Source organism: Vicia villosa, linkage group LG5 (assembly GCF_029867415.1).
Source record: "Vicia villosa cultivar HV-30 ecotype Madison, WI linkage group LG5, Vvil1.0, whole genome shotgun sequence".
NCBI classification, from domain to species: domain Eukaryota; kingdom Viridiplantae; phylum Streptophyta; class Magnoliopsida; order Fabales; family Fabaceae; genus Vicia; species Vicia villosa.
In genome coordinates this window covers 8870307-8885650 of record NC_081184.1, presented here as the reverse complement: position 1 = coordinate 8885650, position 15344 = coordinate 8870307, and the positions used below count along the sequence as shown (strand labels likewise).

General features: G+C 33.5%; 2 protein-coding genes across 2 annotated transcripts; one reads left to right on the top strand and one right to left on the bottom strand.

Annotated features, from left to right (window-relative positions):
• Positions 1-587: 587 nt before the first annotated feature.
• On the top strand, positions 588-5176 carry LOC131601291 (disease resistance protein RUN1-like). Its single transcript, XM_058873075.1, has 5 exons — positions 588-1212; positions 1670-2774; positions 3040-3312; positions 3573-4397; positions 4512-5176. Exons 1-5 carry the CDS (start codon positions 713-715, stop codon positions 5046-5048), a joined length of 3240 nt encoding a protein of 1079 aa, XP_058729058.1. The 5' UTR covers positions 588-712; the 3' UTR covers positions 5049-5176.
• Positions 5177-5430: 254 nt separating this feature from the next.
• On the bottom strand, positions 5431-9902 carry LOC131601295 (disease resistance protein RUN1-like). The gene is made up of 5 exons (XM_058873079.1): positions 9178-9902; positions 7845-8946; positions 7443-7718; positions 6485-7300; positions 5431-6300 (listed from the first exon to the last, which is right to left on the bottom strand). The coding sequence occupies exons 1-5, from the start codon at positions 9741-9743 to the stop codon at positions 5764-5766; spliced, it is 3297 nt and encodes a 1098-aa protein (XP_058729062.1). The 5' UTR covers positions 9744-9902; the 3' UTR covers positions 5431-5763.
• Between the last annotated feature and the right edge of the window lie 5442 nt (positions 9903-15344).

The following is a 15344-nucleotide window of genomic DNA, read 5'->3' as shown; positions in this document are numbered from 1 at the left end:
TGACAAAACGGGTCCGACTTGCGGGATAAGTCCGTTTTGCCTTCACTTTTTAGTGGGGCGGGATAAGGTTTTAGGTCCGCTCCGCTCTCTTTAATGTGTCCGCCACGCTCCGTTCCGTTTTTTTGGACTTTTGTGTGCATAAATTTTTTTGTAAAATTTTACTGTTTTTAAGCCTAAAAAATTCAATGTCCACGGGCCTTTTCAGCCCTATCCTATTTTTTTTTGCAGGACGAGGCAAGATTTTAAATCCGCACTCTCAAATATGCCCACCCCACTCATTCTATTTTTTCGCAGGTTTTTATAGAGCAGGTCTAAACGGAGTGGACATGCCCATTTCTCGCCCTTAATTAAATGTTGTAACGAGTTAAATGTAATTTAAAATTTTATGTTAGTGAAGAAGATTTATTGTAAAACTCTGTGCTGACTCAATTATGAGAAACTCTCTTCTAACACTAGATATGTTCTTCATTTTTAAATTTATAGAATATATTCTTTTTAAGCTTATTCACCATACAAATTTTGTCCCTTTTTAATCTACATATTTTATAGTATTATTTTATTTTTTAAAATCAATGGGCAGAGTCAACACAAGAGTGTTATTAAAAACTAAAGACATAAAAACGATCTTTGGGAATTTAGGCTAAAATCTAATGTGACAAAATATGCATTGGCTGATATTGAGATTTTGTTACAAAGTAGTGGATGAAGTTTAATGGATTTTCCTAGAATGCATCTACCAGATATGTCATTATTTCTTGAATCCAGAAGAAGAAAATACGACGTGTTCTTGAGTTTCAGAGGCAAAGATACTCGTGCATCCTTCACTTCACATCTCTATGCTTCTCTTCAAAACGCCGGATTCATCGTCTTCATGGACGATCAATCGCTTCAAAGAGGAAAATTCATCTCGACATCGTTACTGCGAGGAATTAAAGATTCTAGTATTGCCGTCGTTGTATTTTCCAAAAACTATGCAGGTTCCCAATGGTGTATGCGAGAGCTGGTGGAAATTATGGAGTATCGATGTGAGGCGGTACTGCCTGTATTCTACCATGTAGATCCCTCGGAAGTTCGGAATCAAACTGGTGAAGTTGGAAAAGTGTTTCGAAATCTTTTGAACAATCATGACGAAAATGAGTATGAGGCTATAGACTGGAAAAATGCTCTTGTTAAGTTAGGTCGCATTGCAGGGTTTGTAGTCTCGAATTACAGGTCATTTAACAATTATTTGCTGTTTTCAAACTCTTCAATTATTATGTTTATAATATTCTTCTAGTCATATACAAAAGTCTTTAGTCAGAGACACCACACATTCGACACCGATAATAATTTAAAAAATTAAACGTATTCACATGTGTCAGAAGACCTGTAGATCCAGTGGTTAGTAGAGTAGATCAGATGGAGAGGAATTAAATAGCTAGAGGTAGTGGAAGATCCATGCATACATCTTTGAGTTTTGACCTTTTGATGTTGTGCACATGAAAGAATCATTCCCTGTTTGCTTAATATGTAGTAACATATAGTTGACATCTTAAGTTTTTATTTGCTAGACAACTCTTACAGAACTCATTGCCTGTTTTTGTAACCAATTCAACTTCCACAGACACATAGCACATGTAAATATGCATAATAGATAAATATGCAACTTTTTGTCGGTTCATTTTTTTAGGAACGAAGGTGAGGATATCAAGGACATTGTTGAAAAAGTTACACATTTACTTGACAAGACAGACTTGTTTGTTGCTGATCATCCAGTGGGAGTCGAATCTCGAGTGCTAGATATGATTCAACTACTAGACACCCCATTTTCAAATGATGTTCTGCTATTAGGGATGTGGGGTATGGGAGGCATTGGTAAAATCACTATTGCAAAATCCATTTACAATAAAGTTGGCCGCAATTTTGAAGCTAGGTGCTTCCTTGCAAATATTAGGGAAGTTTGGGAGCAAGATTTTGGACCAATGTATTTACAAGAGCGTATTTTGTATGATATCTTCAAAGAAACTACAACCAAGATACAAAATATTGAATCAGGAAAATCTGCATTAAGGGAAAGACTATGTCATAAAAGAATACTTCTTGTACTTGACGACGTGAGTAAATTGGACCAACTCAAAGCTTTGTGTGGAAGTCGTAAATGGTTTGGTTCAGGGAGTAGAATAATCGTCACAACTAGAGATAAGCAAATAATTAGAGGGAATCGAGTTAACCAAGTATACATAATGAAAGAAATGGATGAAAGTGAGTCAATTGAGCTTTTTAGTTGGCATGCATTCAAGAAAGTGAGTCCTAGAGAAAATTTTGCTGAAATTTCCAAAAATGTTGTCAAATATTGTGGGGGATTGCCATTAGCCCTGGAAGTCCTTGGGTCCTATTTGTTTGATAGAGGGGTCACAGAGTGGGAGTGTGTATTGGAGAAACTCAAGAGAATTCCCAATGATCAAGTACAAAAGAAGTTGAAAATAAGCTACAATGGTTTAAATGATGATACCGAGAGGGATATATTCCTTGACATAGCTTTTTTCTTTATTGGGATGGACAAAAATGATGTTATGCATATATTAAATGGTTGTGGACTTTTTGCAGAAATTGGAATAAGTGTTCTTGTTGAGCGAAGCCTTGTAAGAGTGGATGGTAAAAACAAACTTGAAATGCATGATTTGATACGAGATATGGGAAGAGAAATCATTCGTGAGATATCACCGAAGAAACTTGAGAAGCGTAGCAGGTTATGGTTTCACGAGGATGTTGTGGATGTATTGTCAGAACAAACTGTAAGAACTTCATATACTTTTTCTTTTATTCTGGATTTAAAATATCTAAAGCGTAAAAGATGTGAAACAAACATATATTAATGAGCTAGCCGCCAGTATTCATCTATTATGTTGATTATCATAAAAGCTTTGAATATGAGATTGGTTGATTATTGTTATGACTTATGGGCTTCCAATTCCTAGTAAAAATGATTGGTTTCATCGTTTTCATCACAATTTTTTTTATCTATCTTATATTTTATTTTTTATTTGTTATATTTCACAGGGAACTCAAGCCATTGAGGGGCTAGTTTTGAAGTTGACACCTAATGCAAAATGTTTTAGTACCAAAGCATTTGAGAACATGAAGAATCTTAGATTGCTTCAACTTGCTGGTGTACAACTTGATGGAGATTTTCAATATCTTTCAAGAAACTTGAGATGGTTGTGTTGGAACGGATTTCCTTTTACATGCATACCTAGAAATTTTTATCAGAGAAACTTAGTTTCCATTGAGTTAGAAAATAGCAATATCAAATTTTTGAAGAAAGAGATGCATGTATTAATTTTTCAGTTTAACTTTTTGTATTATATAAACTTATTTTTTATACCTTATCCAAAGTTTCGTGCTTTATAAAATCTCAGATTTACTATGAAATGGTTGTGACTTGTGATCATAAAAATGCTTTTATAATTTGGCATTTCAAATTTGGACGATGGTGCGAAGATTTACAACAAGTGTGAATCAACACGAATTTTTTAGGAGACTAGCCTGTCAAATGAGTTCTATTCATATATTTAGTGTATTTTTTCATGCAGGGGTTGGAGAATCTAAAAATTCTCAATCTTAGTCATTCTCACTATCTGACAGAGACTCCGGACTTTTCCAACATGCCTAATCTTGAAAAGCTAATACTCAAAGATTGTCCAAGGTTGCCTGAGGTTTCCGATACCATTGGACATCTTCACAAAGTACTTCTGATAAATTTGAAAGACTGTATTAGCCTTTCTAACCTTCCAAGAACCATCTATACGTTGAAATCGCTAAAAACTCTTATTCTTTCTGGGTGTTTAATGATTGACAAATTGGAAGAGGATTTGGAACAAATGGAATCTTTATCCACTCTGATTGCACATAACACCGCAATAACAAAAGTGCCGTTTTCAATAGCCAGGTCAAAAAACATTGGATATATTTCTCTGTGTGGCTATAAAGGATACTCACGCGAAGTAATTCCTTCTATCATTCAGTCTTGGATGTCACCAACAAATAACCTCTCATCCTTAGTTCAAACACCTGCTAGCATGTCATCTCTTGTTTCTTTAGATGCGTCAAGAAGTAGTTCCCGCAGTCTATCATCTATTTCTGATGTCCTTACAAAGGTTCTAAGTCTTTTGGTAGAGTGCGGCTCAGAACTTCAACTTTCACGAGATGCAATTTTAGATGCTTTAAGTGCAACTAATTCTAAGGAATCGGAATCATCTGCAACTACATCACAAGTATCAGCGGTGAAGACTTCTACATTAATTGAATATTGTGGTCAAGTGCACATTTCTACAACAAAAAAATCCATGAAGTCTCTTCTAATTCGAATGGGAACGAATTGCCAAACTGCCAATATTCTGAAAGAAAGCATCTTACAGGTCTCTCTCTCTCCCTCCCTTCCCTTGCATGTATCTATTGTTATAATTTTATATATACAATATTAAAAGAGAGAATTTCCTATAAAATTCTGAGGCTATTTTCACTTTTTACAGAATATGGCTGTCAATGCGTGTGGTGGTTGCTTGCTCCCTGGTGATAGTTATCCAGATTGGTTAACTTTCAATTCCGAAGGTTCTTCTGTAATTTTTATAGTACCGCAAGTGAAAGGGCATAACTTGAAGACAATGATGTGCTTTGTCTATTCATCAAGCTCAGATAACATAACATCGGATGGCCTTAAAAATGTGTTGGTGATAAATCACATGAAGACCACCATTCAGCTCTATAAGAGAGACGCGTTTGCCTCCTTTGAAAATGAGGAGTGGCAGAGAGTGGTATCAAATATGGAACCTGGTGACAAAGTGGAGATTGTTGTTGTTTTTGACAACGGTTTCATTGTGACGAAGACAGCAATTTATCTCATATATGACAAATCAATAGGCAAACAAATGGAGCAATGTTGTGCACTAGATAAGGATGTTCTTGTTGGTAGTGGTGATGAAAATGAATGCGCTGCCAAGACGGTTTCTCTTCTAGTAGAGCCTACAGATGATTTTAAACAAAAACAGAAAAGAAGAAAACTTGATTGAAATTGTTAGTTGCTAGTTGCTAGCTGAATCCATTATTATGTTAAACAGAAATCAGATGTGCGTGGATAACCTAATTAAACACTAATCTTGAATATCATTTTCTGTTTAAGTCAAACATCGATATGTCACTGTTATTCTTTCCACGAAAAATTGCTAGCAAGCAACACTCTTTCTATCACTCTCTTTTGAACACTTTTATAAGCACTTTTCATCATTCCATTTCTATGAATGTGTTCTAGCACCCATGTTCTCAGTATAATGATTTGGAGACCTGAAAGAAAATTGAGATTGAATGGCTAAGTGTATGAGGAAAACCATAAATGTATCGTAATAAAATCTTCAGAATCAATCTTCTGAGAATCTAGAAGCATTTATACGGATCATAAGAAAATAAATTCAGTAGTTTTCAGCGTCATGACGAAAATGAAGTGGACGATAATGATGTGCATGCTAAGACTCTTTGGGAGCTTGATGGATCTGTGTCCAACTATAAGTAAAGTTTAATAAAAAAAACACGAGCACACACCGTGTGTATGGATCAATTTAAGACCATAACGCTAGGTCTTAACTATGGCTGCAGTCATAACTCGCAATTATGTCTGATCTTTGATATTGAAGAATGTTGTGGATAAATGACATTGATGCGACAACTCTGAGTGTTATCCACTGTCGGAAACTATAATTCATCAATCTCCACAACCAGCAATACCACGCTTCATTCAAGTTTTCTTCTTTTCTGTTCTTGTTTAAAATCATCTGCGGACTCTACTTGAGGAGAAATCCTCTTGGCAGTGCATTCATTTTCATCACCACTACTAACAAGAACATTCTTATCTAGTGCATGACATCGCTCCAATTTTTGGCCTATTAGTTCATCATATATGAGATAAACTGCAGTCTTCATCACAAAGAAATTCTTCTCAAAAACAACAGCAATCTCCACTTTGTCACCAGCTTCCATAGTTGATACTAGTCTCTGCCACTCCTCGTTTTCAAAGGACGATAACGCCTCTGTCTTATAGAGTTGAATGGTGGTCTTTGTGTAATTTATTACCAACACATTTTTAAGGCCATATGATGTAACATTGTCTGGGCTTGAAGAATGGACAACGCACATCACTGACTTCAAATTATTGTCTTCCACTTGAGGGACTTCAAAAGTTACCGAAGAACCTTCGGAATTGAAAGTTAACCAATCTGGGTAGTTATCACCGGGGAGCAAAAAACTACCACACCCTTCGACAGACAAATTCTGTAAATAGTAAAGACAGACTCAAAATTTGATTGAACAATATATTAATATCATCTTATCAATTATTCAATAAATAAGTACATACAATTGCATTGCTTGGTTTTATATGAATTTTTCTCATAATATTGTTTATACAAAAAACAAAACAATTAGACACACGCAAGAGACAGAAAGAGAGTGAAACCTGTAAGATCTTCTCTTTTAGAAGATTGGTGATTATGCAACTCATTCCCATTTGAATTAAAAGAGATTTCATGGAAGTTTTTGTTGTTGAAACTTGCACTTGACTGCGACATTCAATTAATGAAAAAGTCTTTACATCTAGTACTTGTGATGTAGTTGCAGTTGATTCCAATTCCTTAGAACTTGTTGCACTTAAAGCATTCAAAATTATTGCTGCATCTTGTGATAGTTGAAGATCCGATTCACACTCCAGCCAAAGACTTTGAAGCTTAGGAAGGACTCTGGAAATAGATGATAGATTGTGGGAAATACTATTTGATGCATTTATTGAAACAAGGGACGACATGACATTGGGTGAGAGGTTATTTGTCGGTGACATCCAAGACCAAATGATAGAAGGAAACACGTCGCGGGAGAATCCTTTGTATCCACACAAAGAAATATATCCAATGTTTTTTGACCTTACAACGGAAAAGGGCACTTTTGTTATAGTAGTGTTATCTGCAATCAGAGCGGTTAGAGATTCCATTTGTTCCAAGTCCTCTTCCAACTTGTTAATCTTTAAACATCCAGATAGAATGAGAGTTTTCAGAGATTTCAACGTATAGATGTTTCTTGGAAGGTTACAAAGACGAATACAGTCTTTCAAATTTATCAGAAGAACTTTCTTGAGATGTCCAATGCTATGGGAAACCTCAGACAACCTTGGACAATCTTTGAGTATTAGTTTTTCAAGATTAGGTAAGTTTGAAAAGTCGGGGGTCTGAGTCAGATAATGTGAATGACTAAGATTGAGAATTTTCAGCTTCTCCATCCTCTGCAAGAACATAAATGTTACAGAGAATTTACGGATAAAGCATAAAAAGATAAACATGAGCAATAACAATGTGAGTTAGTTCTTTATCTTTTTTCTAACTTATAGTGAAAACCATATACAAAAAATTGAACTCAATGAATACCTGCATCTCTTTCCACACAAGTTTGATATTGCTGTTTTCTAACTCAATGGAAACTAAATTTCTTTGGTAGAAATTTGAAGGTATGCATGATAAAGGAAATCCATTCCAGTGCAACCATCTCAAATTTCTTGAAAGATATTTAAAATCTCCATCAAGTTGTGCACCAGAAAGTTGAAGCAATCTGAGTTCTTCCATGTCTTTAAATGCTTTGGTACTAAAACATTTTGTACTATGACCTGGCAGCTTCAAAGCCAGTCCCTCAACAACTTTTCTTCCCTATGAGATATGATGAACCAATAAGTAAAAATGCTATGTAGCAAAAAAGTAAAACAAAAAGATACAAGGCAGATAAAAACTTGTGATTAAACCAATCATTTGTTACTAAGCATAAGAAGTTCTTACATTATGTTTTGACAAAACATAAAGCACATCCTCATGAAACCACAACCTACTACGCTTCTCAGGCCTCTTTGGTGATTTCTTACGAATGATTTCTCTTGCCATATCCCGCAGTAAATCATGCATGCGAAGTTTGTTCTTATCATCAACAGTTACAAGGCTTCGCTCGACAAGAATGCGTACTCCAATTTCTGCGAAAAATTCACAACCGTTTAATATATGTATAACATCATTTCGATCCATCCCAATAAAGAAGCAGGCGATGTCAAGGAATATTTCTTTCTCTGTATGATCATTTAAACCATCGTAGCTTATTTTTAACTTTTTATGTACTTGATCATTGGGAATTCTTTTGAGTTTCTCCAATACCCAAATCCACTCAGATACTTCTCTATCAAACAAATAAGACCCAAGGACTTCCAGAGCTAGCGGCAACCCCCCAGAATACTTAACTACATATTTGGAAATTTCATAAAAATCTTCTTTGGGACTCGTTTGCTTGAATGCATGCCAACTAAAAAGCTCAAGAGATTCACTTTCATCCATTTCTTTCATTGTGGATATTTTGTTAACTCTATCCCCTCTAAGTATATGTTTATCTCTGGTTGTGATGATTATTCTACTCCCTGGAGCAAACCATTTACAACTTCCACACAAAGCATATACTTGGTCTAGTTCATTCACATCATCAAGTACAAGTAATACTCTTTTTCCACATAATCTTCTCTTTAGTATAGATTGTCCTGATCCAATGTTTTGTATCTTCGTTGTTTTTTTGAAAATATCGTGCATAAGTTGTTCCTGTAAAGATATTTGTCCACGAACTTGCTCCCAAACCTCCCTAATATTTGCAAGAAAGCTCCTACCTTCAAAATCGCGGCCAATTTTATTGTAAATAGCTTTTGCAATGGTGGTTTTACCGATTCCACCCATCCCCCATATCCCTAGTAGTTTAACGTCATTTGATTGTTGAGTTTCTAAAAGTTGGATCATATCTTGCACTCGAGATTCAACTCCAACCGGATTATCAACAACGAACAAGTCTGATATGTCAAGTATGTGTATAACCTTTTTAACAATCTCCTTGATAACCTCATTTTCATTCCTATTAAAAAAACAGAAATGATTCACTTACATATATACACATGTGATATGTATGTATATCTATGTGTTTATGTTTAAAGTAATTAGCTATGTATGATTGAGTCAAAAGTAGAGGGGAATTTTGAGTAAGAAAATTATTGTTGGATGAGTGTGTGTGTAAGCTTGATAAATGTTATACAAGATAGGAAAAGCTATTAGTCAACAAAGCTTTAAAATGCAAAGAAGGATTTACCTGTAATTTTGGACATCAAATCCTGCAATGCCACCAGCCTCACGAAGCGCATTTCTCCAACTTTGCTTCATGTATTCGTCCAATTCAAAAGCACTCTTTCCAAAAGCTTTTCCAAACTCACCGGTTTGACGACGAACTTCCGACGGATCAACACCGTAGAACACAGGCAGTACCACGTGATCAACATTTCTCTTACACTCCATTATTCTAACCAACTCTTGAAGACACCATCGCGAACCAGCGTAGTTTCTGGAGAACACAATAACAGAAATTCTAGAACCGTAAATCCCTCGAAGTAGTGCGGATGAGATGTGATCTCCTCTTTGAAGTGATTGATCGTCCTTGAAAACGTTAATTCCGGCGTTTTGAAGAGACGCGGAGAGATGCGAAGTGAATGATGCGCGAGTGTCTTCGCCTCTGAAACTCAAGAACACGTCGTGATTTCTGAATATGTTAGAATTATATTCATGATCATCATCCCAGTGACGAGTGGTGTACTTGGAGAATTTCGTACCATCGAGATCAGCATCCCAATCAACGTTCCATAGATTTTCAGAGGAAGACATGGATGATTTGTGATTTCATAAATTGAAGGAAGAAATTGTTGTTAGTTTTCAGTAGTTGTAGTAGATAGGGAGGCTTTTGGAATGTATCGATCTTCGGATTTTGAATACTCTTCGGTTGCTTTGTATACAATTCAGCAAATATTCTTATCTTAAGTTACATTCACCTTTTCAAAATCAAAATGAGAGTAACACTCCCTCCCTCTGGTTTTAAAATATAGGAGTATTACACTAATTTTCTCTTTAAATTTATATATACTAATGACTTTTTTGTTAACTAATAAATTAAAATAATTGTATAAGTAAATATCATCTATACCTAAATGGTTAAATATACTTGTGTTCTTCCTAAATATTTTATATTTCACTTTAAGTTTCTTAATTTTTTTTTATAGAATTGTTTTCTTAAAATTTGGCTTAATACTTTTTTTAATCCCTTAACTTAATTTAAGGTTTCACTTTGCTCCTTTATTTAATAAATGTTATGTTTTAGTACCTTAAAAACTATTCCGTTAGCTAATTTAGTCCATTCCATTAACTTTAAATATATTAGGTGAAACAATATTGTAGAGTGTACACCATAGATTTTTTTTTTTTTGGAGCAAATAAGAATAATTTTATTTCAAAAAAATCGTTTAGTACATAAGCCGATCAAATGATTCAGGCATCCAAAAGACTACAATAATACTACAGACTCAGACAAGTCAACTAATTTTCAAGGATGTTGCAATAGGCTGTCAATTTCGCGTTTCCACTAATCCTCCACCTGATGTTTTGGATAATAACTTGGCTAGTTAAATCCATAGTGGTGCCAACATTGAAAATCTTCTGGTTTCTAACAGTCCAAGTTGAATACACCATTTCTGCAATGGCAATCTGCAGCACTTTACTCTGGTTGTTCTTTCTGCTCACATTTTGACTTATCCATTCCAGCTCCAAGTGCCCATCATGCGGTATATGCTTTATCTTCAGCCACTGTAGAATTTGTGCCTAAATGTTACTAGTGGTCCTGCATTCAAAAAATAGGTGTTGACAGCTTTCATAAACTCCAGTCTTTGTCAAACGATCCTTTGTCATTAAACGGTTCCTGCAAGCCAGCCAAAGAATAAAAATTGCCCTAAGTCGAGCTCCATCTCCAAAGAAGATTTTTCTCCAGTGGACATTAGGTTTGACCCCCTGCAGACTTTTATACATTCTCCTGGTGTGATACTTCTGGTGTAGGGTAGCTTCTCTCCAAGCCTCTGCCATCCTTAGCTCCACTCCAAACTTGAACATAGATTTCAAAGTCCAAAAGCATTGTTGGGGAGGAATATAACTAGTATAGTCCCTGCCTTTGAAGTAGTATATGGATCCATTTTATCCATAACTTGTCTGATTTAGCACATAGATTCCATAACATTTTGCCTATAGTTGCCCTGTTCCACAAAGTCAGGTTGATCATGTTTCTACCTCCAGTAGAAACAGGATCACACATGGTGTCCCAAGACAAAAATCACATAGTTAGAAATTGATAGCCTACTAAATAGAATAATGAACTATCAGTATAATCTTGATATAACTTCATCTTCTCCCCCTACTCCTTCATCATCACATTAGTCTTAAGCCCGAAAAAATTAAAATTAAACCCCAAAAAATTTAATTTGTTTTCCATCTAATAATTAAATCCATAATATTTGTAGAGACATATCCAATTTAACTCAAACCGATCCACTATTGTGTTTGCTATTAGGATTTCAAGATAAGTCATGTTGAGATGTACGTTTAGTTCAATTATGTTTTGGTAAGTTTTGCTCACTATTTTTCTTCATTTTGTTATATTATTGCTCACAAACAATCCTAATATTCTTTTCCTACTCTTAGTTCAATTATTTTTTGTTCAGATCTACGTTTTGTTCTATAATACTTTTAGGTCACAATTCAAGATATGTTGGAATGTGATTTGAGTTCGTATTCGAATTAGAGTTTCTATGTTTATAGGGAGATGTAGAGGGGGATGAATCTTGTTATGGTCTGAATGATGAGGGTGTCAAATATAATGGTCCGATTGTGGCAATGAAAATTATAAATCACGTTCCTTTGGCTAGTTCTCATGTATTGGATAAGTTTTCTTTTGTGTCAATAAAGAACTTGGTCACATTCATTACTCTATAATCATTACCAATGCCCACATCATATATTTGGTGAAGTGAAGATGAACTAAAGAAATTTTTATGGTAAAGGTGGATTGAAGGTGGACTAAATAAATTGGGATTTTATTTTGGTATAATAAAGTTTTGATTTTTATTATTTTTCTAAAATTTTTTGGAATCTAGATGAAGATGAATCAAGATGGTGATAAAGATAAAGATGAAGAAGAGGGAAAAAGATAAAGATAGGTAAAAAAATATTAGGTGCTGATAGCATATTGTTATAATTAATAGACTCTCAAAATCCAAGGATTTACAATTTGTTAAAAAGATCAAAGGGTTAAAATAAAGAAAATAATAAAGTCTACGGTGGATACTCAACAATATTGTCTCATCTAAGACATTTAAAGTTAGAAGTTAATATAATGGACTAAATTGGCTAACGAAATAGTTTTTAAGGACTAAAACGTAACGTTTATTAAATAAATGATCAAAGTGAAACTTTAAATTAAGTTAAGGGACTCCAGGACTAATTAAGTCTAAAAATTTTCACCTACACTTTTGATCCCTACTACACCTTACCGGCGTTTTTTACAACTTAGCGATAGAATTAATGACGATTTTAGCGATGATTTTTATTTAACTATAGTTTTAACAAGAGGAACCAAAAGTGTGGATAAATTTTTTTTTTAAGAAAATCATTTTTCAATTTTTTTTATAAAAACTAAAATTAAATTAAATTTATTTATAGGAATAAAAAACATATTTAAACCTATTAAAAATTAGATAATATGTCAATGTCATCTGGATAAACTTTAGAGAAAATTAATGTATATTTTTAAAGAGGTTAATGCAATTTCCCTTAAAATAAATCATCCAAAATACTAAAGTAATATTATAAAGTACATGATTTTTGCCCTACATGCCCTTATTCTTCAAAATTAATTATGAAAAAAGATTCTTGAATTAATTGTGTGATGGGTTATTACATGTAAGAAGAGTTCAATCAATTTAAAATAAATGATGTATGGGATCTTGTCTCGCGTCCTCAAAACAAAACTATCATAGGCACTATATAGGTTTTTAAGAACAAGCTTGATGAACATGGCATAATGACCATAAATAAAGTAAAGCTAATGGAAAAGAGATACAACGAGGCTGAAGGGATTGACTATGAGGAGACATATGCTCCTATAGGCCGTCACGAAGCGATTCGACTCCTTTTGGCATTCACATGCTCCCTTGATTTTAAACTGTATTAGATAGACTTTAAGTCCATATTCCTTAGCAACTATATAAACGAAGAAGTGTATGTATTTCAACCATCTAATTTTAAGAACCATGAGAATCTCAACTTTATTTTCAAACTAAAATGAGGATTATATGATCTCAAACAAGCCCTTAGAGCTTGGTATAAGTGCCTTAGTGAATTCTTAATTAAGAAAAAGATGTTCCACATGACACCTACTCCCACTCCACACCAACCTAAAATGAATCCTCATCAACACGTGTTCTCAACAAATAATTCCTCTTAATTGCTCAAATTCTTGAGTCCGCCTTACTGATTTTTACATCAACAATCATCGCTTCAAAGTTGATAACAAAGATTTGAGGAGAAATTTTTTTGCATTAGCCAATGGTCTATGAATAATAACCCAATCAATAAAGGAATGCCAATTACTAATGACCTATGTTAGCCTACTACATGTTTCATACACATGCATACCATTCTTTCATCTAAAAGGTTGATCTGCATCCAACCATTCTTTACGCTCCATGCTGGGAAAAATGGAGACAAATATATATGTCCTCTCTATATATGTGGGACTAAGGGTGTGTTTGATTTGTAAAAGAGTATGTCCTGGACATAATAGTACAATACAAACTTTTAAAGTATTTGATAATTTTTTGTCTTGTACGATGTTTGATGAACAATAGACAAAACAAATAAAATAAAGTAAAATTTACTACGATACTCTTTATAAATGTAAATATTAATAGAGGATGAGAGAGAAGGGGAGAATATTTTTTGTAGAAAATATAAGTGTATTTTTTGTATTTTAAATAACTTGTGCTATGAACAAAATTGTATTTTTGCATTGTAAATATTAATAAAGGAGGATGAGAGAAAAGAAAAATATTAATAAAGGAGGATGAGAGAAAAGAAAAATTTTAATAGAAAATAAAAGATATTTTCCTATTTTAAATAACATGTATTAGAGATAAAATGACAGTTTTATATTTTTATATAGTAAACAGAAATATAGGAGAGGAGAGAGATTATATTTTTAGCAATAAAAGAAGAAGAATATTTTCTTAATTTAAATAACTTTAGAGAACAAATATGTATATAAAAAAATAAAAACTGTGCCGTTGGAGTTCGCCAAGCTGGTGAACGTTGCAATACAATGCAACAATACTATTGAATAAAAAAAATAAAAACACATAGCCGTTGCCTAACGACACTGTCTTTCTTTTTTCCTTTAATAATTTATTTGCCTATAAATTAACATAATGAAATGAAAAATTGTAAATTCAAATTTGCTATTCTCTCTCTCACACACAATTTTATCTTATTAGCCTTCAAATGATCATATATTTTATCCAAATTTTTACCTTCTTACTTCAAATTATTATTGTTAAGGTCAAATGGATCCAAATCAATATACTTTTCAACAATATATGTTCCATCTCATGCAAAATTATCAAAATCCTATTCCTCAAAATTCTCAACTTTCCTCGCTGCCAACAAACTCTAACGTATTTTTTCCGTCACCAAACAACCCAAATATATATTTTAGACCTCAAATAAATACTCATGGAATGAATTTTTCTCACCATGAACTCGAAACACCGAATGAGTTTATGTCCGAAGGTCAAGTTCCACAATTTTTAACCCAAGTTGGCATTGAAAATATTACAAGTGAAAAAGAACAAAGGTGTTTCGTTAAAAAAAACCTCAAGAGGTATTCACAAGGGAAGAGGATACACTTCATATGCAATCATGGCTCAATATTTCAAAGGATGCTATTGTTGGAGTTGATAAAAAAGCTGACAGTTTTTTGTTAAGAATCACCGATAATTATAATGAATATCATGGGCAGTCGCGAGAAAAGCTGCAAGACCAATTAAAATGCAGATGACATCGAATAAATGGCCTTGTTCAAAAATATGTTAGGTGTTACAAACAAGCTCTTCATGGAAAAAAAACGGCACATTAGAAAAAAATATTTTGGAAAATTCTATATCATAACTGCTTTTAAAAAATATATATCTTATATTATATATTTTTTTAGTTTTACTACATTTTATTTCTTATATTAACAAATATAAACCTTACATAATTTTGAATACTATATTTTAGAATATCAATTATACATTTGAAATGAATGAATGCGCGTCCCATACGAGAATCCATGCGAATGCACGGGTTAGTTACTAATTTATATATAAAATAAAGTTGTAAAATTTAATATAA

What these genes read in the sequence shown, in the direction of transcription:
- LOC131601295 (XM_058873079.1), bottom strand. Translation starts at nt 9,743, where the DNA reads ATGTCTTCCTCTGAAAATCTATGGAACGTTGATTGGGATGCTGATCTC. An exon ending in TTTGATGTCCAAAATTACAG is followed by an intron (nt 8,947 to 9,177) that starts GTAAATCCTTCT and finishes TTTTTTTAATAG; the next exon opens with GAATGAAAATGAGGTTATCA. An exon ending in TTGTGTGGAAAGAGATGCAG is followed by an intron (nt 7,301 to 7,442) that starts GTATTCATTGAG and finishes ATGTTCTTGCAG; the next exon opens with AGGATGGAGAAGCTGAAAAT.
- LOC131601291 (XM_058873075.1), top strand. Translation starts at nt 713, where the DNA reads ATGGATTTTCCTAGAATGCATCTACCAGATATGTCATTATTTCTTGAA. An exon ending in TTTGTAGTCTCGAATTACAG is followed by an intron (nt 1,213 to 1,669) that starts GTCATTTAACAA and finishes TCATTTTTTTAG; the next exon opens with GAACGAAGGTGAGGATATCA. An exon ending in TTTTGAAGAAAGAGATGCAT is followed by an intron (nt 3,313 to 3,572) that starts GTATTAATTTTT and finishes TTTTTCATGCAG; the next exon opens with GGGTTGGAGAATCTAAAAAT.